The sequence below is a fragment of the Stylophora pistillata genome, chromosome 7 (assembly GCF_964205215.1).
Source record: "Stylophora pistillata chromosome 7, jaStyPist1.2, whole genome shotgun sequence".
Taxonomy (NCBI): domain Eukaryota; kingdom Metazoa; phylum Cnidaria; class Anthozoa; order Scleractinia; family Pocilloporidae; genus Stylophora; species Stylophora pistillata.
In genome coordinates this window covers 30,580,717-30,602,974 of record NC_142525.1, presented here as the reverse complement: position 1 = coordinate 30,602,974, position 22,258 = coordinate 30,580,717, and the positions used below count along the sequence as shown (strand labels likewise).

Genomic DNA, 22,258 nt, shown 5'->3' with positions numbered 1-22,258 from the left:
ACACACGTCCGCATTTTAACAGCCTGTGGGATGTGCATCTTAGGTGTTCGTGGATTTTATTTGAATAGTTGACGAATAACTTGAAAATAGCTGGCTGATAGTTAAAAAGAAAATAATATCGATGACAAAAATCATGTCTGCAATGTTTTTGACCAGGAGACTGGAAGTAATTCGGGGGGGGGGGGAGAGACTGTAAAGGGGGAGCTCTTTCACTCATTGGTACACACCAGACAAAAACATCGTTTAGACAAGTCTTTAAATATCTTACGCAGTGTCATTTCTATTTACTTATCCAATTCAGTTTTGATGTTTTGATGCACATCATGTCCTGTGTCCAATCGATATGGTCCCCCTTTACCTCCAAGCCCTGCTATATCATAGCCCCCAGCGCCACCAAGTGTTCCCGCCTACATGAGGGTCGTTGTTAGCGTCGACCTGAGGCAACAAGAACCTGTATTATTCATGATAGCTGCTTTCAGCACTCAACTCAGTCTATTCGGAATCTCATTCTCTTCACCGATAAAGTTCACTTACGGACGGAAACTATATTAATTTTACACCATTCCCTACCATGAAAGGATGAAGAAAAATCAATGTCTAGGATTGATTCCAATTTTAATAAATATTTGAGTGACTTTTCTGTAGTCGCTCTTTGATGGTCAGCGGAATTAAACTGAGTCGCACGTCAGTCATCTCGAAGAAAGCATAGCGGAAGTAAAAATTTGCTGTAGAACTTGTGGAAGTTGTTCGGTGTCCATGCAAACAAACGCCCGTCCTGCTGGGAGCTTTCTGACCAGTCTGAGATAACAAAAAGAAAAAAAGGACAGTTTTACAAGAATGAGAAGGTCAGCTATCACTAGCCTCAAGATTGTAGTCATTCAAAAACATCTACCTATCAGCTTGGTTACCAAGCGAACCAATGAAAATGGCGAAAGCATTAACTCGTGCATCTGATGAGAGCACTTTCCCAAAAGCCTCCGCGGGTATACCATATCGCTCGAGATTTGCGTCGCTGAGGACGACAACAAAGTAATCATCGGCTTCTGCTGTGATGTGTTTGATTGCTAAATCTGTGCCCTCTAATGTGTGGTCACCACTCCAACAATACTGCGCATGTGCGTGCATTTGTTTCATGATGTCGAGGCGTTCTTTGTTGTTCTTGGGCGGCGAATCATGAGACACGAAAGGAATCTCGGGAGAATCACCCGAATGTCCGACAATATCATACTGAAAGAAAACAGATCATACAGAACGTGTGAGAGGATTGTGCCAGCTTTAACGGTTAAAACTCACATTCGGATAGGATATAAAGGCATGGACCTTAATTTTGTTGTCGTATTGATGAAAAGCTTCCATCACCAAACATGCGGCTTCCATCATTCGCCCCAGTCTTCCATCCAAGCTGTTAAACCGATACATACTGCCACTGACATCAACTACAAAGCGAAGGTGCTTGGGAAGACGTTGAGGAGTTCCTTGCTAAAAGATAACGAAAATTAAAGAAACGCACATGAGAACGATCTTCGCAGTGAGGAGCAGGGTTAGGGTTAGAAGAATGGCGCTCCTCACTGAGGAGATCGTTCTCATATGCGTTTCTGTAACCGCAGTTCAAATATATGACTTTCATATATTCTCAGCATTTGAAAATTAAAGAGTTTCACAAAAAGCAAACAAGCATGAACACAAAAGGATGAAACTTTAAGAAATATGAAACAGTTGGCGTTGCAAATGATTTGTAATTTGTCAGGTCTTGTTTTTTTTGTCCTGTTGGTTGCCACGAAACCTTTTTCACCAACAGTGGGCTCTACTATGTCGCAGTGCTACCAGTATCAAGGTCTTGACCTGACATGCACATCTCCTATCATTTACAGGGTGAACGACATGATTGAAATATCCTTGTTTAACTGGTATCTGGGAAAAAGTATACTTCTGGGTTTTCATCTCCTCGTTTCTTGTAGATCGCCCTTTCTCCAGTCAATCCTTCAATTAACTTTCCATCGTCCAGTTCGCCAGAGGTCTGGTTCCGAAGCCAAACTCTTTCCTGTCCTGAAGCTTGCAAACTGTCAAGAATGACCCGCAAAGACTGGACCTGGCGGCGAACACGTGACGAAAAAGATTCGTACATTTTGGCATCATACTCGCTCATTTGGATTTCACGGAGCCTGACAGAACAAAGTACACTCGTAAGTCTCAACAAGTGGAACACAGTTCTTCTTGATAGCATCATGTCACCTGATGTCTAGTCCTAGTCCTTGAATGTCGCTCGTAAATTGTCAGATTTGTGTTATATACGGGCTTGAAAGCAAAGCTGACTGCCTCAGTGTAAATAATAGATGAATGAATAAATAAACCGACGCTTAGACAGACAAAGTACTGTGCAGGAGTCAAGCGCTAATTTACGACTAACAAATACACTCAGGACAGTAATATTTTCTGTTAGAAAGAGGTTAAAATGTTTAGCTCATGGTAATTCCTCACCTCTGTTTAAATGCTCTCCGCCCCAGATCCCTCGCCGCACGTTTGACGTCATCAGGAACTGCATCCTTCTCTTCATCGGACAACTGATGCACATCATGTCCTGCGTCCAATCGATATGGTCCCCCTTTACCTCCGAGCCCTGCTGTATCACGGCCTCCAGTGCCCCCAGCCCAAGTGTTCCCGCCTACATGAGGGTCGTTGTTAGGGTCGACCTGAGGCAAAGAGAACCAGTAATATTCATGATAACTGACGTAGAACTTTCCGCGCTCAGCTCTGTCTACTCAGAGTCTCATTACCGTCACAAAAAAGTTGACTTACGGACCGAAACTCATTTGCTTACAAGGAAAACTATGGCAATCAATATTTTCATATTAGAGTATTATAAAAGAAAACATCCCTACTTTTCCATGTTTTGGACTTGTGACATCTTCTCCACTTTCCCTCGAGTAATTTACCTACGATGGAAACATCAACAAAAGTCATCCATCTTAAGATTCCAACTGACTTCCTCAATCATCTCTCCTAAACAAAGGAGCGTACCTGTAAGGGGCCCTGATAGTCCTCCCCAATAAGTCCCTTCCATTTTTCTAATGACCGGACAAGGTTGGTGACACCAGTCTCCCACAACCTAACGCGGCCGAAAACGTCTACTGTCACAATGCTCTCGTATGTCGTTGGCGCCATTACTACAGGTTTTCCCGCCAATCGCGCGTATAAAGCCAGATCATGACGGCCTGGGAACGCAATGTAGCGAACAGATCTGGAAAATAAAGCCAAAATTTGTTGCAAGAGAAAGAACCATCATGGAAACAACGACGACAGAATAATCGTCGCTGGGTGATGATATGAATGATAGAAGAGCTTTCAAAGTTGAAACTCACCTCCTCGCTAAATCGGTGACCTCTAAGTATCCCAATAACCTTCGCACCCTAAACTGATGAGTATCCTCATCTTCTTCCACTGTTTGCTCGTCGTTGCTAGGAACAGTCGAGCCCGGGACTAAACGAACAACTTGAGCCGTGGTGGGGAGACAAAGAGGAGGGACTGTGTCTTCTGTAATGAGTTTATCTAAGGGTTTTGCTCGCTCTGAATAATCAAAATAAATGATAAAAAAAAAATATATATATATATATATATATCACGGCAAATCTTTTGCCCAGACGCTCTATCTACCCAAGCCACGACGTTAAAATACACGACGAATCGGTACGTTCTCCCACATTTTTTTGGTCTACTCATTGCTAAATGCTTGATCATAGTTTAATTCACTTTAAGTTATCAAGAGTAAGAAGTCCCTGTACCTAAAAAGGGACGTATTTCCAACCTACAGGCAATAGCACATTTCCTGTATAGCCTCACTTCGACAACCACGAAAATAAAAATTGTACGGCAACTCAAGGTGAGTTTCATTTCTACAGTTTCATCTTATCACGACTTTCCCTGGTAAAATCAGGTAGACTTTAAAAGCATGATGACGTACCTGACTGTATGGATGCAATTTCCGTTCCCTTTCCCCTCTGAAATGAATAAAAACTAACGGGAGACTTTTCAAGTAACTGATCGGGCCGAACCAAGGCGACAGAGGCGTAATCCTCGGATCCGACCAGCAATCGATTACTTCTAGAGCTCTTCTCAACTCCTACAAACGAAGCAATAGCTTCCGGTGGCAAGTTCCGGGTTGATATCGATTTCCATTGTTGGTCGTCTCCTCCATTGACGTTAATGCTTTCAATTTGATGAAGAACACAAGGTACAGGGGCTTCTGGGTAAGGTTTCGTCAGGAGGTACTTGCGGTCGGTCCCAGTCTCACATACAAGCCACAAGTCACGTGAGAAAGGGTGAAACTGTCCAACAATGAATGGCAGAGTAATGTGTTGTGATACTCCATCAGCTACGTCTACCACGTCCATCTTGTTACTATCTTCTTGATAAACAATCACCATATTTTCATGCGAAAATTCCGAGTTCATAAAAAAATTTCCCTTTTCGATTGCGAAATGTCGTGTTAGTTTTTCTTTGGTGTTGTCAACTATAGATTTGAAATTAAGAGCTCGAAGTTCCTTTTCCGTAGGGTTCAACAGATATAGTGAATTTAACTCCTGTTCATGAATAAGCACCTGTCCCTGTAGGTCCCCTCCCAAAGCGGCCATTTTCAATTGAGGAACTGCGTACGAAGAGCGGGGAAACACGTCATACAGGTCTATACACAATACTGAATCCTGATTGGTCTGTTGTGAATACAGAGAGACTGGGCTTATCGCTAAGACGTGGATCCAGTCTCCTTTGATTCCTCCTGAGAACAAATCAAATCAGCGCATGGTCACTCGAGAACAAGATGGGCGCAATTATCCTAACAAGTAAGCTTTTCGGGTCATAAAGAAACCTGTGGAATATTGAAACGCAGTTTTTTATTCAATCTTCGCCGACAAGGTTTTGGCCGCGCCCACAGTTTAACCATCTTCTTGCAAACTTTTTTTTTTTTTTACTTTACACCCTAGAAGGAATTGAAAGGGAGCTTCGACAATGGTTTGGTGTCTTTCCGTATCTTATTTTCGCAAAGAAATAATACGGTTTTTGACTCCTTACCAGGTCCCACAGCAACACTCATTACCACTCCTCCCTCGTGCATCGGGAGATCCCAATGGCCAACTTGTTCCGAGAAGCCGAATGAACGATCATTAAAGCGCTCGCACTTGCTGGAAGTGACTGGAACTCTCACTGGGCCCTAGAAACGATAAAATGTCTCTGAACTAGGGTCTAACAGCTTCAAAGTATGCCCGTCAACATTGCATTATGGCGAAAGATGTCCTCCTTACGAGAGAACAAGTCTTTTTACCAGATGAGATCATTTCCACCAAAGACGGGAGACTAGGCAAATTGTTATTTGGCAACAGATTTGAAGGAAACAAAAGACGACAGCTCTCTAGTCCGTTTTCGATACACTTGAGTGAAAGAGATTGAATTTTCAGTTAAACTAACCCGGACTTTAAGTTTCCTTTCTTCCACTGGACAGTTGATTCCAGCACTGAAGCCATTCTCGTCCCCAAGAATTTTCCAGGTGGAAACCAGGGCTGGGAGTGGTAAAGGAAACCTGAACATGACGGAGAACAGAAATCAAAGGAAAATGAAAATTAGCTTCTGAAGATTGGGTCCAATCGCAGGGCAATGATGTCAACCTCGAGTTGGGTTTGTCCACAGGGTAATAGATCAGAACAGAGGGTACAGATCAACGTCATACCAAAGACACAAAGGATGCATACGCTTATGTTTTCTGGTCCTTTATTTTGTGTCTACTGGCGTCTTAATAATTGAACAAAGACTAAAAATCTGAAAATGGCAGAAAAATTAGGAAATAGTTGAATGGTAAAGAAAGTTGACCGATTATTACATTTACACGTTACATGGCATCAAACGATCTCTGATAATCTCATTAATACTAGTAACTCTTCTTAAAATTGACTTGAATTTATTTATTTATTTATTTATTTAATGAATTGCACTGGGCAGAGTAACTCCATAACTCCTTTTTCTTTCTTACTCTTTTGACAGGTTGACGTTCCTGCTAGAGGCTCCCACAGGGATCCCATGCTTGTGAAGCACTTCAGTCACCACCTCCTTCACTTCCGGGTGATATGAGTCAAAATCGAACACATTACGGACAACATTGGTCAAACCTTCGTCAGGAAAAGCCTACAAAATAAATACTAGTAATTTCACTGATTCCAGGGGAAAGCAGCGCAAAAGAGAAGTTACTTTGTGTGCACACAGACTGCGTGACATCTATATACTCTTTATTACGTGACACCCATAACACTGCGTGACATGGACTTCATCTCACCTGAAGATGTTTGACGACACTGACGAGCTCTCTTGTGGAGTAAGGATAGGAGATCAGACCCTGATCAGCCCGGGATCGTAACTCACCAAAAGCGCTGACCAGCTTGTGAAGCAATTCCTCTGGGACGCTAGCTCCGTATTTACGTAACATCGCCTGAAGAACAAGACACAGGATACAAGAGTTGGTCAATAACAGTGTTGTTATTGAACAAAAATAACTGGTCAGTAAAAAAGAAATCCTCTACGACATGTTTTCTTTTCTCCTTTTCTTATAAGAACAGGTAAAATTAAGATTTATCTTACAAAAAAGCAAAATTATCTCGAATGAACCAATTTCCCTTATGATCCAAAGTATGGAAGAGAAGTATCAAAACTTACCATTTCTGAATCAAAGTTTGGATTATCCACAGCGTGACAACTGAATATGTCACCTAGGACAACAACAAAAAATTCTCAAAATCTAAGTTCATCATTGTTACAACGAAAGAAAGACTACGAAGTGTACAAAGAAGAAAAATAAAGGTCTCGAGAGGTTAAGAAAACTCAAAAACATTTTTACCGAGGGATCCGAAAAAATCGTTTCCCAAGAAGGGAAATCCAGGTCGATTTGCGAGAACAATCATTCTGAAGTCGGGATGGACCTTGATCACATTAGCGGACAGTGGAGTCGATTCGGCACCTGTCAAACAAGATGCAAACCTGTTAAACTTGTTGTCACCAAGGTAATTTGTTTTTATCAACTAAGTTGATAAAGTAAATTGGCCACCGCAGAGGTTTTAAAGCTGACGTTTTGTATTTTCGTATTCGCTCTGACGAAGGGCTAATGCTCGAAACGTCAGCTTTGAAACCTTGACGGTGGCCAATTTACATTATCAACTTAGTTGATAAAACCAAGTGACCTTGTTACCCCCACCGACGCAGCACCACAGTTTCTCTAGAAACTTACCCACTTTGCTGTTGTCACCACACGTGATATCTGATAGCGTTGTGTCTTTCACTTACCCGTCACAATCCGTCTACCATCCCCAAGGACCATCATTCCACTCTCGACTAAGGACTTGAGAATGCAAGTCACGTGAGTAGGCGCTTTGTCGGCCTCATCAACGACTAACACATGACCAAACTTGACCGCGCGAACCTAAGTGGAATAATTAAGCTGGTTTCAGTCTTTCGGAAAATGTTGAGCGGTAAATTTCTTTCTAAGGTAGTGCCTCATTAGCCTAACATTTCTCCCCTTTCTTTATTGTTATTTTTTTTTTCATGAAATACCAATAGTGTAGTATCCATGATAGCAAAGTATTACTAACCAGAGGAAAGTCCTCATAATTTATACTAAATTATTAAATTATAATTATTAAATTATTAAATTATATTAAATTATACTAATAGTGTAGTATCCACGATAGCAAAGTATTACTAACCAGAGGAGAGTCTTCATAAATTATCACTCCATCTTGAACATTCGGCTGTAGAGTAAGAGACTGTACAGTGGTGTCCCTGTGTTTGTCAAACAGAATAAATCAAATAATCACAAAAAGTGTGCTACCTCAACAGGGAAGAAGAAGACAAAAAACCACAGGGACAGATAGGGATGACTGAGAATCAAAAGAAACAGAGAAGACCAGCTGTAGGGAACCAGGAGGTGATAACCAACCTGTGAAGTTGAATGTATTCTCTTGGACGATTTAACAGATGTAAGAATCTGTCAGCAATCTTGTTTTTACCAACACCCTACATAAATGAAATAAAACTGTATTGGTGACAGCAGGTGATTACACAGGCATTTACAGGAGTATTTCTCCTTTTCTACGATATATGTATTCATAGATATCTTATTAACCAAGCGCGAGGGCTGTACTGGGAGAATATTGGCCCTCGGGCCGATATTCTTCCAGTACGGTATTGAGCAAGCTTGGTTAATAAGAGATTTATTATACGACTGAAGTTCAAAGGGACACAAGTGCGGTATCATTCGGGAATATTCGGGATAGTGTCCAGTCCAATACTGAGAGAATATTGACCGGCAATAGGGCATTTTGATTGGTTGATTTTAGTTATTGGCCCTCTGACTGCCCGAGTCGTGTAATAAATACCAATATTGACTGTCAAGTTAATGGAATTTTTTCTTGAAATGACAGGATTTTAGACGCTTACCTGATTCCCAACAAGTAACAAATGCTGTCCCAGCATAAAGTCTTTTAACATGTCTTCCATAACATTAAGATGCTGCAATACGAAAGCAAGAAAAACCTTTAATCAGCAACGGGCCTCTTTACTGAATGGTCTGAAACCATTCCTATCTATAAAGTCACTGTAAATATGTAGCTGCATTCAAGACATTCCTCTCTAAAAAGGCTGCAGTAGTTATCAGTCCTTACCTGATGATTTTCATAAAATAACACATCAGGAACTTTAGTTTTATTCTCTGGGTTGTAAACTGGAGCTTTTGTTTGGCCAATGTGAAGCTCTCCATCTGTTATTTCACCTGAAAATGGTTAAATCTAATGATCTACTGCAAAGTCATCAACCTCTAAGAGTATTTATTTATAACAATCCTTAGTTTCTTGTGAAATGCAAACAGTAACTCTGAGACATATTATAGGACTGTTCACTCACAGACAAAATCACTGGCATCAACTTCTGGTAATTGCTCATTAGAATCTGTCTGATTATGTAAACCAGAATCATTTAAAATTTTTTCTAGTGATGATGCAGCCAGTCTTGGTAAAAACCTGCAGATAAAAATAAAGGAGTTATTTTGTTTTCATCTCAGTCACCTACCTCTTGTATAAGTAGCATATCTAAATTTGAAAAAAAATGATGCTGAATTTGTTCACCTTGCTAAACAAGCTTTATGGATTGAGTGTTCCAAATCTTCAGCTGGATAGTTTGCTAGGCGTCGAGCAATGCGGAGTAACTGTCTAGTGGACAGGGACGATGCAATGGATGAGACCTGTGTCACATGGCAGATTAGAGGAAAAAATTACTGGGTTATCATTCTTAAGAAACACAGCTTTTTGCTTTTCACATTTCAGGGCTTTAAAATAGCTGTAAAAAATTATTTCAAATGTAATGGTATACTCACAGTTGGATCTTTAGACGATCTTAATTTTTCAGTGAGGTCTAGTAGTTTGTCCACAGCATCACGTGGGGAACCTGGTACCTAAAAGAAGGTCTTTTCAATAAATGCTGTTATCTAACACAAAATTTACCCTTAGGCCATATAATACAAGCTTGTTTGAATGCTACAATTTACTCTAGGAATCAGATCACCTCTAATATATTTATGCAAAGCAAAATATCTGTTAGTGGCAAAAGTGTGCCTAGCACAACTATTTGCTGCCTGCATCAAGTACAACATGTTTTGGAAGAAATAAGAACAAGTTTGAAAGTTTAAAAAGTGGCAGAACCCGGCTGCATAGTTAGCCATTTTATAATCTTTTTTTCACCATTTCATAAATAACTTCAGCTTCCTCCTGTTTGGAGAGTGGACTGACATGATGGAACAAAAACATGGCCAGCAGTTCAGAGTTAAGCCACTGCTGCTGATAGCCACCAACAACAGGAGGCTCAGCCAGTCCAATGACACGGAATGATGGGTGAATACTCAAGATTCCCCTGGAAAACAACACAAAGAAAGGTAGTCTATAAATAAACACAAGAGATTTATGCTTCATAAGTACACCAGCCTTAAAACTTAACAGTCTTCTTGCAGACTTTGTTTACTCAACTGTTGATCACTTCATTACCAGAGTTGAGGATCCAAGTGCAAACAATGTAAGCAATTTTTCAGGTTATAACAATGACATTTGCTATCATACAACAAAATCAATGATAATGAAAAAACTGTGACTTTCATTGGTGCCACATCCTTATAGGCTTGATAAAATAGAACTACTCTAACAAAAGGTCCAAGAACATCAGTCAACACAAGTACGTAACATCAAATAACAGAAGTGATTGGAAAGGTCACCTTGACACCATTTCTTCATCAGACAAGCCATTCTCTTCCTTAATTAGTTGATATCTCTCATCGTGTAACAACCTTGTTCCATCATACAGTGACAGTTCCCTCTCACTTATAAGCCTGACAAAAATGAGAAAAAAAAAAACAAAATGTTTTTTTTTTTTTAGAATTATTCTATTAGATAATTTCCCTAACAAAGATTTCGGGATGTTTAGCCTCTTTTCTCAAGTGACATCTACATACTGTCATATGGACACATACAAGCTAGAAAACATATACCAAAATTATCTCCAAATATCAAAGACACATATGGTGATTAGCATATTTCCTCAAATAATAGCTGTCCCTCGATTAATTGCCTCCCTCGAATAATTGCCCCCTCCCCCTCCCCTTGCCATTTTCTCTTTCTCTTACCCCCTCCCTCTCAAGTTAAAAATTGGCATCTTGGGTAACAAACAAGTTTTAATTTAGTTAATTGTTCCGTGACAAGTGAATGATTACAAAAGCACTGATTTTTTTACGGTTTTTTCTGACAACGTTCATATACTTCACTTTTTCCTTCATGGCATGGAGCTCACTATTTAACACATCGGATATGTTCTTGTTCCTTGTTCGCAATGAATAAATCGCTGGAACAACAAGTCCGTTTTCTAAAGTCTGCTATCTGATAACCTCGGCATCACCTTCATTGCTATCTTCTGCATTCAGGAAAGTGCAAATGAGATGGGATAGTTCAATTGGTACATGCCCAACTAGAACATCAGAGCCACCACTGCTGTCTTTTCCATCTTTATATAAACCGACCGCAAAGTTGTCATATGCTTTTGCTTCTTCTCTTTTGTCGTTCTTGCACAGAAGCTTTTCCCCAATCACTGGAGTCCATCGTGCTTATTTTTGATGTGATTAGTTTTTTGATTTAATGGTATAATAAAACAAAATATTTGAGGCATGACCTTCTGTGAGAAATATTTTGAAATAATCGCCTCCCTTGAATAATCACCTTCCCTTGAATAACTGCCCCCTTTTGGTGCAAAAAAAGAAATAATCGCCCCCAGCTATTATTCGAGGAGATACGGTATGGCTAAAGCCCATTCAACACTGTGATGTCACCACTTTGTTGGTTTCCCTCCAAACATTCCAATGACTTCCAACCTTCAAACTTCATCTAACTAACACCCATTTGGGTAAAACTGTGGAAAAGTTTAACTACTTGTTGATGGTACCTTTGCAGTACAGCTAAAGTGCCAGGATTCACTCTGTGTATTCCATCCAACTCTGCTATACTTCCCTCCAGGGCAGCCATCACAAGTGGTGAATATCTCCAACTTGTGTCACCATTAGCTAAAGTAATACGCTGCTGCAAAAGATCTCTTGCTGTCATGTCCTTGATCATGGAAAGAACACATCAGTCACACAAGTTGATGACAGGCTGAGATTTTATTAAATTGTCAGTTTCTTTAGCATTCAGTATTGAGCACTGCGATGAACAACAAGGAGTGATCTTTGACATAACAAATAGCATCTTTCAGCTGCATGCATAAACTAATGAACTAACAAATAATATTAAAGATAGACATGGTTTTCACCTGATATATAACAACTGGTTCAATATTGTAACCGAGGAAATTGGCAAACTGCTGCACTAGTATACTCTTTCCACAACCCTTGGGAAAAAAAATCACAGCAATTATTTACTTGAGTTTATATGCAAGTTTAGAGCTTTGATAGGTCTTGCCTCCATGGTATATGAGCCAATATACTGTGACTTAACAAAAGTGCACCTCTGCATCATCACTTCTATCACATGCTTAGGTAAAATGCACCTAGCCATTGCTACTGATATTCTTTATTGTCATGACAAGGATTCTACAGGATCCAAGATGGTAGTACTTCTTCTTTGCCAAGGATGGGCTTCCAAGCATAAACATGCTAAGCAAAGCATGAAAGGGGGGTAAAGTTCCAAAGAAACTGACAGTGGTACTGTGTGGGTAGGGGAATATAACAAGGTAATTTTGATTCTATCAACTGAGCTGATAAAATGTAAACTGGCCACTGTAAAGAGTTTCAAAGCTGACCTACAAAGAAAAACATTTTAAATGAACAAATGAAGACTGATCACTAACTTATGACTAACCTTGGGTCCCACAAGACAGAAATCATGAACTGCATGAGATTCAAACATGTCTGATAATACTTTGGAATGTGACTTGGTCATGACAAACTGCAAACAGAAAAAAGTAAGAAATGAAACAGTACTGATTTTGGAACTTATGACACAATATTTTAAAACAGACTTGAAAAGGCAAGACCAAATTAAATCAGTACCTCTAATTCATCTACTTTGTGACGCTTAATGTCTTCTGCTTTCTTTCCAGCCTGAGTTTCAAACACTGTGCTTTTTTTACCTCTAACAAGTTCAACCAATGCCTTGGGGATGGAAGACGTAGAGCTAGAGATTCTTTTAATTCTACCAACTGAGGTTGACAAGGACTTTGTTTTATTTCTGTCATCAAGATTAAAGGTCTGAAACACAATCAAGGGAAATTGATTTAAGCACAAAATCAAACAAAAAAGCAACAGAAGAATGACCACTTTTTTTAAATCTCTCAAAACCGTTTAATAGAATTTCCATTAACATGCACTCAGTAATTCACTGAAGCAGTTTGTCAGCATGTAAGCAGTCCACTTTCTTTCTCTCCTTTCATAAAATCTCAATCACTCCAAAGTCATTTGTGATTTTATCATTGACAACAGTCTGTGTCAATGACAAGAAGATTGTTACAAAGATTAGAATCAGTGCATGGCATAGATCAATTGAAGATAAATTGTTTGGCTGTTTGTTTTCACCTTCAGTGCTTCTTGGACCACTTTCTGTCCTTCATCACCGAGAATGAGATCATAGGGATATAGTCTGTGGATAAGTCCCTCTAATGAGTGTTTTGGATTTATATCCTGCAAAGAACCAAAGGCAGAAATCAGATGTTATCAACACTGAAAAAAAATCCTTCCTAGTTCTGGTTAAGAGAACCAAGCTCAAAGTTAATGGTCTTTTTCATTCTCTTCAGCCCTTTTAACATCAAGCATGGGTTAGAGAGGAAATGTTAGCATTTAAATAAATCTCTCTAGAATCAAATCCTTATTTTGCTCTTGACTTCTAACCAAAGTTTGCACCATGGTTTATCATCAAAAGAAATACACACACAGTACAGGTACAAAGTCTTGTAAGTACTTACCATAATTCTAACAATGTTTACAAGATTATGAATGGGAAAGTCTGGAAGTCCAACAGATGCCAGCTCTGTAGATTGTAAAGTGTGGGCAAAGGAGGCCAGTTGTGCTAATCTGTAAATAATAATAAAAAAGAACTTATCAATAAATGTAACAACTGAATATGACAAACAAAAGAAAATATATTCACTCGGATTCTACTTCCTACTTACTGCCTGGAAAATATAACACCAATCAAAAGTTTACGCTTGATAAAAATAATAATAATGGCCTCACTGCAGTTGCTTCATTTTTAACAAACCTTTCTTGGGGTAAATTTGGGCATGCAGATTGAAGGACAGCAAGTTGATCCTATAAATTAAGTAACCTGATTGTCATTCACTGTGAAGTAACAGGTTATGAAATCAACAGAGACCCAAGATAATCTGTATCAGAATCCACTAATTATCTTTGTTCATGTGTACAATGTTTTTAATTTGATCAGGAATGAATAAACCCAGGATAAAACTGAGGAATATCTAGTGAAATTCCCCAAGTAACTGAGGAAAGGTAAGGTAACATAAAGTCAGTGTTCAAACAGTGACTTATCTGATTAGAGCTTTTCTAGAGTTCAAAGCATGAAGAAATGGGGGACAGGGGGTATTAGGGGGGGGGGGGCAGGTTCTCTCCCACCCATTTTGTCATTTTTCCATAAACAGATTCCATCCTACATTCCCGTGATATCAATATTTGTTAGCTATTTGGTTTTACTGTCCAACTACTCATCCCTTAGCTTTCTGTCCATCTTAAAAGTCTCAATATCAATCGATCAATTCAAGAACAAACCTTGAATGGTAACAGATGAATGTCTCTTGCTTGAAATCTTGACCTAAGAGGAGGATCCAGTGGATTGCCATGGTAACGAGGCACAGGCAACCCAAGAGCTATGACTCTAAAGTCTTCACTGACTCTCACAATCTTCCAGGCATCCAACTCTTGTTTACTATGCTCCTAATAAAGGTTAAAGGGGAATTTTTTCTGTCTTCTTCAAACCAGGCAAGTGAATAAAAAACATTGTTACCATTTTGACTTACTGATATATTGAGACAAGTTGAAAGAGCAAAATAAATAATTATAATCAAACAGTGAAAAAGATCAAAAACATACTTTTAAAAGAGAGTCATATCTCTCAGCAGCCATAAGAAATCTCCCATCTTCTAACTGCATCTCCCTTAAACGAAAATAGCGACACAGTTGCTTGTAGAATTACAATGAAATAGGGCAGTGTTCACAGAATTCATTATTGCTATAATTACTTTTTTATTTATTGGTTATTTTACTATCAGATCATCAAGAATTTTAAAGGTTACATTCTGAGTTAACAGACTTTTCTGGGTCTTGTTATTTGGTATTATCTATATCTTTCCTAGTTCTCCTTCAAAGTGCCCAGTCCCTGTTTGCCCCTGTGAAAGACCCTCTTCCTACTCAAGAAACACCTACAACTCATCTTTATTCAGATTTATTAATCAAGAGAGAGAGAGAGAGAGAGAGAGAGAGAGAGAGAGAGAGAGAGAAAGAGAGAGAGAGAGAGAGAGAGAGAGAGAGAGAAGTACCGTCTTGTAATTCCACCCCTCAAACTATAATTACATTCAATAGATAACCACCTATTTTCCAAGAGGTTGTTTAACACTGGTAGTACATTACGCTCAGCTTTTTCAATCCCCTCCAACATCAGCACTCGTCCCTGGGTTGCAGCACGCACAGCACATTGGTCAACATAATAAGCTGATCCTGAGGTAATTTCTCTTCGCTGTTTTAGATCTGACTCAGTTGTGTCACGAGATAACGCAATGTATTCAACTTCCCGCTTGGTCAGCTCCTGTGAAAACAGAAAGAAGAGTTTTGACAAATGATTATAATAAAGAATCATTATTTTTCATTCTAGGATTTTAAAATTTTAAAATTTAGTTGCTTTGCAGCAAACAAGAATTAGAGTCTTATTTCAAAACTGAATTAATTCCTTAAATTTTTGCTAAGCGGAATACTTTTAAGGAAGAAAATGTTTTAAAAACACCTTATAATCCTTCTTCAATTTTGAAATTAAAAAAAAAAAAAACACTTGATAAAATTTTTTTATTGTTACTGTATGTGAGAACTATATGGAAATCAAAGTGATGTATGACAAACCAAGTATTGCATAGCCAGCAGTCTTCTAGAAGGTCCTGGAGGACCAATAAGAAACACATCCTGGCCCAGTTTGTCCTTTTAAGAAAGAACATATCCACTATCAATAATGATATTTCAATTAAAATTGAATTATGGAATTTACATTAAAGATTGATAAAGAGTGCTTCTATTTGGACTGAGTGAGTACATGGGTCCTACAGCCCTATGTTTACCTACTGGTAAATTATTTATCTCCAAAATAATTCCAATTTAGAAATAAGGGATACTACATTAGATAGAATAAATATATGAAGTTCATATATTTTGAACTGCGGTATTAGATATGTATATGATGCACGATCCTCGCAGTAGATAGCGCTATTTATGCAATAGCGAAAATCAGACCTGAAAAAAATCAGGCCTGTATGGGACTCGAACCACTGACCTCTGTGATACTAGTGCAGCGCTCTACCAATTGAGCTAACAAGCCAACTGGGAGCAGGCAGTGGTTTGAGTCCCGTACAGTGGTTCGAGTCCCTTACAGGCCTGATTTTTTTTTTCAGGTCTGATTTTCGCTATTGCATAAACAGCGCTATCTACTGCGAGGATCGTGCATCATATACGTATCTAATACCGCAGTTCAAAATATATGAACTTCATATATTTATTCTATCTCATTTATCACTTTCACGGGTTTATTACGAATCAACTTAACGGCCTGCTCCCAGTTGGCTTGTTAGCTCAATTGGTAGAGCGCTGCACTAGTATCGCAGAGGTCAGTGGTTCGAGTCCCGGACAGGCCTGATTTTTTTCAGGTCTGATTTTCGCTATTGCATAAATAGTGCTATCTACTGCGAGGATTGTGCATCATATACGTATCTAATACCGCAGTTCAAAATATATGAACTTCATATATTTATTCTATCTCATTTATCACTTTCACGGGTTTATTACGAATCAACTTAACGGCCTGCTCCCAGTTGGCTTGTTAGCTCAATTGGTAGAGCGCTGCACTAGTATCGCAGAGGTCAGTGGTTCGAGTCCCGGACAGGCCTGATTTTTTTCAGGTCTGATTTTCGCTATTGCATAAATAGCGCTATCTACTGCGAGGATCGTGCATCATATACGTAAGGGATACTAAATTGTTTCTAAGAAATCATATCATAAAACAAACTTCTCCCAATCACCTTTTGCATGATCCATCGTAGGTTCTTTAGGACTGATTGGGGAAGTTCCCTACCAACTAAAGAAAAAAGATTAAAGAGAAAAACACTCAATCTGTGCTCAAAATAACATTTTATTAGATTAGAGAGTGTATTAAAGTTGAGGCACTAGCTTTTTGTTTAATTTACAAACATTAGATTCTTTTTTTCAAGATTTAGTAGTGCAATTGCTCACCATACTTCACTGGGACTAACTCAGGTGAGGCTGGTTTCCTCACTTTTACACTCACATCTCCAATGCTTACAGCTCCATCTGTTTAAGTAAAAAGGTTATGCATTATTCTTGGAATATTTTTTTGACAAGGGTTAGGTCTGATAAGTTTTGTGTAATTACTCTACAACAAGTTGGCCAATGCAAAAATTGCCTCACATCCACAGAACGACCTCACAAACTGGTCAGTTATTAGCAAGCTGTATTATTTTACCAACATGCATTTTGGGTGCTTGAGATGTTTGGGCAAGCAAATCCTAATATTTGAACTTCTGCCTCCTCAATTATAGGGCCTTGATTTAGGATATTACATGCATAACCAGGTCAGTTAATTAGTGTACTAAGGTAACTCAGAGAATGGAAGGAAGGGGTCACACCATGTCCATATGGGATTTAAAACTACTTTAAAAACAATTCAACAAGTTAACATAGGAAAAAATTATTCACTGATCAGAGGATAAACACAAGAAACATGACTGTAAGGTCTAACTGCCTAACATGGTGGTTGTATTAAAGTTAAGACTAATAGACACGAATGCATGTAGTACAAGTAAGTCCCAATATAAAACACTATAATTTATGTTATGTAGCTGAGTCATACCTGTACACAACGGTCTGAGAGAAACTCTAAACGAATTTGCCAGGACATTTAAACGCTTCGCAGCTTTACCATTCGACATCAAAAAAAATCTCACCATTTGTAGATAAAATATCTCTCCCTAAAGGGTACAAAGTTTGTAAAGACTCGAGAACAAAATTATGACGTAACACTTGTTCAACAACCTTTCAAACACCTTCACAAACCGCACGATGAGAGGAATTTCTTGGTAAATTAACACTTAACGCTGGCAATGTTTATATAAAGATCGGCATAATCCTTGATTTTCATATATTCACAGGAATGGGGCCCACAACATTTTTCGACCGCCATGATGGATCGCTTCTCGTCAGTGAAGGACTGGAGCCTACTATTTTTATCTGATTTCTTCTTTTCTCGTTATTTTACTTTCTAAATCCCGTTTCTCATCGTGTTGACGTACGATGGTGGTCGCGATCGGGATGTTGATATTGCTTTATGTTTATTTGTAAACAGAACTATTTTTGCTTTGTTGTGTTTTGTTTTTTGTTTTTTTCTTAATTACTTTGCTTGTCAGGAGCCTATGAGGGATTGTTCAATATTTTGGCAAAGAGGCAGTGGTGATTTTTTTACTCCAATTGAAATATTGGCCTTTTCCTATATTGTTTACCTTACCCTTGAATACGTGATTATTTCCGCACAAACATAGGATCCATCGTAAGTGCAACAAGTTTGAGCTTTGTGGCCTTCTGTACAGTCTCAGATAACAATTAAAAAAGAACAGAGGTTCCATCGCTGACATTCTTACGGCTTGTCACGCATTCCTCTCCCTCCAGAACTAATGCGCATACTAAAAATAAAATAAAGCGTTGTCTGTAAGCATGATTTTGTAGTGGGACCTATAAAGATCTATTCTAGGCTTGTGAATTTTTATTCTGACCACTCTTTTATTATTATTATTTTTTTTCAAGTAAAATGAAGATATCAATTTGCGTGTGCCAACTAAACAAGTAACAAAGAGCCACCGTTTCCGCTTTTCATTTCGATTCAATATTGAACGAAATCATGGAAAATAACTGCTAGAAACAAACTGGAGGAACTGTCACGGGATCATGAAGCTAAATCAAAAGGAAGGGTTTTACTTGTTGCATTCTTTGTAGAGGAATGATGTTCACTTTACAGTGAAGTTCATACTCTATATTTGGATGTGATCTTTTAAAACCGGAAATGGAAATGTGATACTACTCAGACCATGGAAACCGCGCCTCGCTGGTAAAACTTCAATATGGCGTGAGGGCGCAGATTTGCGAAAAAAGCAGCATATCAGTCAAAAAACAATAACTTCCCATGAGAGGTTTTCGAGACTTAATTGCTGTTTTAGATTTTGGAGCGGTAAAGTACACGGACACCTTATTGAGGTGACCTGGCGGGATTCGCTATGCGCAAAACTCACTCAGCGTCAAGTTTCCTTCTTTTGGTACTCATCGTGGGTTCGATGGGCCCCTCCTGGCAAGAAAAGGTTCTAAAGAAAGGAAGTTATAGTGTTCCATTGAGGCGAACGAAAAGAGATCTACGCGATAGCCGAGGGAATCCAACTGAAAATTTGAAAGGTCGGCCTGGGCAAGGATATTACATATCGACAGATCTTGGGAGCCCTCCTCAAAGAGTGAGTAACAGAGATTTATGATGTTATCGTGTGTTTAAAAAGTCGGGAACAAGGGCCTCTTTCTTGAGGAGTATGAAATTCATCTTTTTACTCTATTTTTAACGAAAAACCTGCTTCTCTTTGTTTTGCACGCCTTTCGCGCTCGTAATATTTGAAATCTTGGCTTTACCTCCGAACGAGCTTCGGGTTCTTATTATCAAATTTGGATGTGAAAGTCATAAATTCTAATTATTGGTAACGAAGCTTAATCGAAAGCCCTTTCGATTTCAGGTGTTATATTTTTAGTTTTATCACAAACTAACTAGATAATTTCTATGGATAGCAGAGATTGATGAAGCAGCTAGCGTTGTTATCATTTCGAAGAACATGCTCGTTCAGCATGTAATTGGAGTGAGTTCGGCACTTAGCAACACTATGACTGAGAGCTTTTAGATCTTGAAATATTCTTCTATCGCGATCGAATTTGAAGACAGATTAATTACTGAGAAGGTAACCTTTGTGAAATTTTCGAAATTGTTTGGGATCAAGGTTACCTTTGTGTCGCAGTTGTAAAGGCGAATTTGCTACGAAGGTTACTTGAAACATTTCGTTCGATTGCAGACGGGAATAAGTTCCCCCGTGTTTACATAAATACGTGTAAAGGCCAGTTAAAGAATATTACTCTTTCTCTTCTCGTGCGAAACGAGTTGGAATATTGTTTCATTAGCATGAGGATTTAAAAAGTCTCAATAAAATGCATGGGTGACATTCGCGTTTAGTATTGCGCTTTCAATTTCGGAATGATAATGAGTTTACTCGTTTCGTATATATAAGCGGGTTTCGTATACATAAACTGAGGGGTATTTTATAACGACATAAAAGAAGGAGATCTCACGCGAAAATTTAAACAAACGTAGCTTTAGAATTTTAAATTCAAAGCATGAAATATTTTCCATCAGGGAAAAATGTTAGGTTTGCATAATAATTTAGTTTTACTTCTTCGTGCAAATACTTGGGGATCAGAGTTCAGATGAAGTAAAACAAAAGAACAAAAGACTAAACAGGATAGAATGCATTAAAAAATTAAAACAATGGTTTTAAATAAATCACACTGCAGGATACTGCTATTGATTTTGCAGTGTTACCTCTAGCCAAACCAAGAAGTCATTGTGTATATTCTTTTAATTAATACAGTTATACATTTATATTCCAACACGGAAACATAATATTACAACATTTAGAGCTGTTTGGGCATACAGAGGTCATTATTGTTTTTATGTGACTTTGGCAAATCATAGCTTCCCCCATATCTTGATTGTGAGATTTCATAGAGTGTTGTCATGTTCTAAAGTGAACTTGATAGCAAACTTGCTGATGAAGTAGCCCTGAGGAAGGATGGTGGGGTGGGGGGGGGGGGGGGGGTGTGTGTGCTGGCATGAAGTGATCCTGGTGTGTTTAAAAAGTTCATGTCCCATCTTTGTAAGAATCTTATAGAATTTTGTGCGGGTAATCACAGAGAAAATCTCAACAACCCTAATGCGCAAACCAATGTGGGTAAACAATCAATCTCTTTCATGGCAATCAGTATTTGGAATGATCATCTACCCTCTGTAAAGGACTCAGGTGTAACTGAAGCAAGTCAAAGGTTGTCTACTGTTAGAAGAAGAATAAAAATTAAGCAACCTTCATCTACAGTTATTACAGTTTAACCAACTTTTCCCTTATTATTTTTTTTTATTGTTTTTTTTTGTTTACTTACCTGCTGCCGCCTACTCAGATGGGCTTCAATTTCACCCAATTTCTATGGACATCCAAATGTTAACCAACACTGTCTCAAAATCTTTTCAGATAAATGTCCTTGTTGATACTGGAAGTAGTAATTTTGCTGTTGCAGCATCTCCACATCCATATCTCCCCTTCTACTTTCATACGGACAGGTAAGTAATGCTCATGTCATCTTTGTGTTATGTGGGTAGATGTAGAATGTGCTGAACACCAACAATATACATTGATTCAACTTTTATCAATGCAACTTATGACTTCCTAGTGTCTAAGTTCTAGACTGAAGTTCAATATCTTGAGTTGCAATTGGCTACAGTGAGGTGAGAATAATATCTCAAGGCAAAGTTATTGTGGGGGAGGAGAGGGTGGAGGAGTGGTTTATGGAAGACAAATACAACATCTTGGCACAAAGTAAGAAGTGGACCAAAGACTATTTGTGAAAGATTATCTTGGTAATGTTAGATAGTGTTGTATGATATTATGAATTGGACCTAAAGCAAATGTTGTTATATTGTGATGAGTACCGAGCAATTCTTGTGATAAAACTTAATATATATAGAAGGAAGATGTAAGGTAAGTGAAAGTGAGAAAGTCAAATGAAACAAATATGTCATGTTGGAAATATTTTAACAGGTCAAGTTCGTATCAAGATCAAAACAGACCTGTAGCAGTTCCGTATACACAGGGAAACTGGGAAGGAAGACTAGCATCTGATTTGCTACGTTTTGTTGAGGGACCAAATGCTACTGTGCGTGTCAATGTTGCAGCCATTCAGTCTTCAGAGAATTTTTACATCAATGGTTCTATGTGGGAAGGAATCTTAGGACTTGGCTATGCAAGATTATCAAAGGTTGGGGATTTGATTCATAGTTGTTGTTACAGACTCCTCTGTTAGTTTATGGAGCATCAAGGGGAAACTTTCAACATGGCTAATACACACATTGTAAGTGGTATCTTTTTTGTGGGGGGGGGGGAGAGGGGGATTAGGTTGGCTCATATCTTCCCCTTTACACTCCTATGTTACAGTTAATGAAATATGAATTACAGCTGGGTAGACTTAAAGTATTTTTTGTCTGTACCAGTGTATATGCAGAATATTGTGATAAATTAGCAATCTCTGTGTTCTTCCTAGCCTGATTCAAGTGTACTGCCAGTGTTTGACCAA

The 22,258-nt window shown here is 38.6% G+C and overlaps 2 protein-coding genes and 1 long non-coding RNA gene across 4 annotated transcripts in view; 2 read left to right on the top strand and 1 right to left on the bottom strand.

Moving 5' to 3' along the window:
* Positions 1–31: 31 nt before the first annotated feature.
* Positions 32–18,070, bottom strand: LOC111330669 (von Willebrand factor A domain-containing protein 8). Of its 2 annotated transcripts, XM_022935572.2 has the most exons (40): positions 17,884–18,070; positions 17,691–17,808; positions 17,054–17,131; positions 16,843–16,898; positions 15,677–15,751; positions 15,154–15,368; positions 14,657–14,720; positions 14,336–14,500; positions 13,812–13,861; positions 13,516–13,624; positions 13,130–13,234; positions 12,608–12,805; positions 12,417–12,503; positions 11,869–11,946; positions 11,506–11,666; positions 10,289–10,402; positions 9,765–9,933; positions 9,401–9,478; positions 9,153–9,268; positions 8,932–9,047; positions 8,694–8,800; positions 8,470–8,541; positions 7,970–8,046; positions 7,737–7,812; positions 7,318–7,453; positions 6,875–6,994; positions 6,694–6,746; positions 6,317–6,469; positions 6,017–6,168; positions 5,458–5,569; positions 5,065–5,203; positions 3,959–4,771; positions 3,360–3,564; positions 3,019–3,238; positions 2,880–2,933; positions 2,479–2,690; positions 1,928–2,162; positions 1,321–1,479; positions 893–1,227; positions 32–798 (listed from the first exon to the last, which is right to left on the bottom strand). In XM_022935572.2, exons 2-40 carry the CDS (start codon positions 17,785–17,787, stop codon positions 690–692), a joined length of 5,670 nt encoding a protein of 1,889 aa, XP_022791307.2. In that variant the 5' UTR covers positions 17,788–17,808; positions 17,884–18,070; the 3' UTR covers positions 32–689. The 2 variants fall into 2 exon arrangements, with proteins under 2 accessions (XP_022791307.2, XP_088582969.1); XM_088726843.1 differs by having other exon boundaries at positions 17,691–18,070.
* Positions 6,400–9,082, top strand: LOC148727425 (uncharacterized). The gene is made up of 2 exons (XR_015989320.1): positions 6,400–6,536; positions 7,870–9,082. It is a non-coding gene; the product is annotated as an uncharacterized LOC148727425 (long non-coding RNA).
* Positions 18,071–18,888: 818 nt separating the features above from the next.
* The window catches only part of LOC111332036 (beta-secretase 1), a 7,813-nt gene continuing 4,443 nt past the window's right edge, over positions 18,889–22,258 (top strand). The window contains exons 1-4 of the mRNA XM_022937293.2: positions 18,889–19,332; positions 21,160–21,248; positions 21,727–21,943; positions 22,226–22,258. The exon at positions 22,226–22,258 is cut by the window's right edge and continues 99 nt beyond it. Coding sequence (XP_022793028.2) covers positions 19,105–19,332; positions 21,160–21,248; positions 21,727–21,943; positions 22,226–22,258 — 567 coding nt within the window. The 5' untranslated portion in view covers positions 18,889–19,104. The remainder of the gene's footprint in view (positions 19,333–21,159; positions 21,249–21,726; positions 21,944–22,225) is intronic.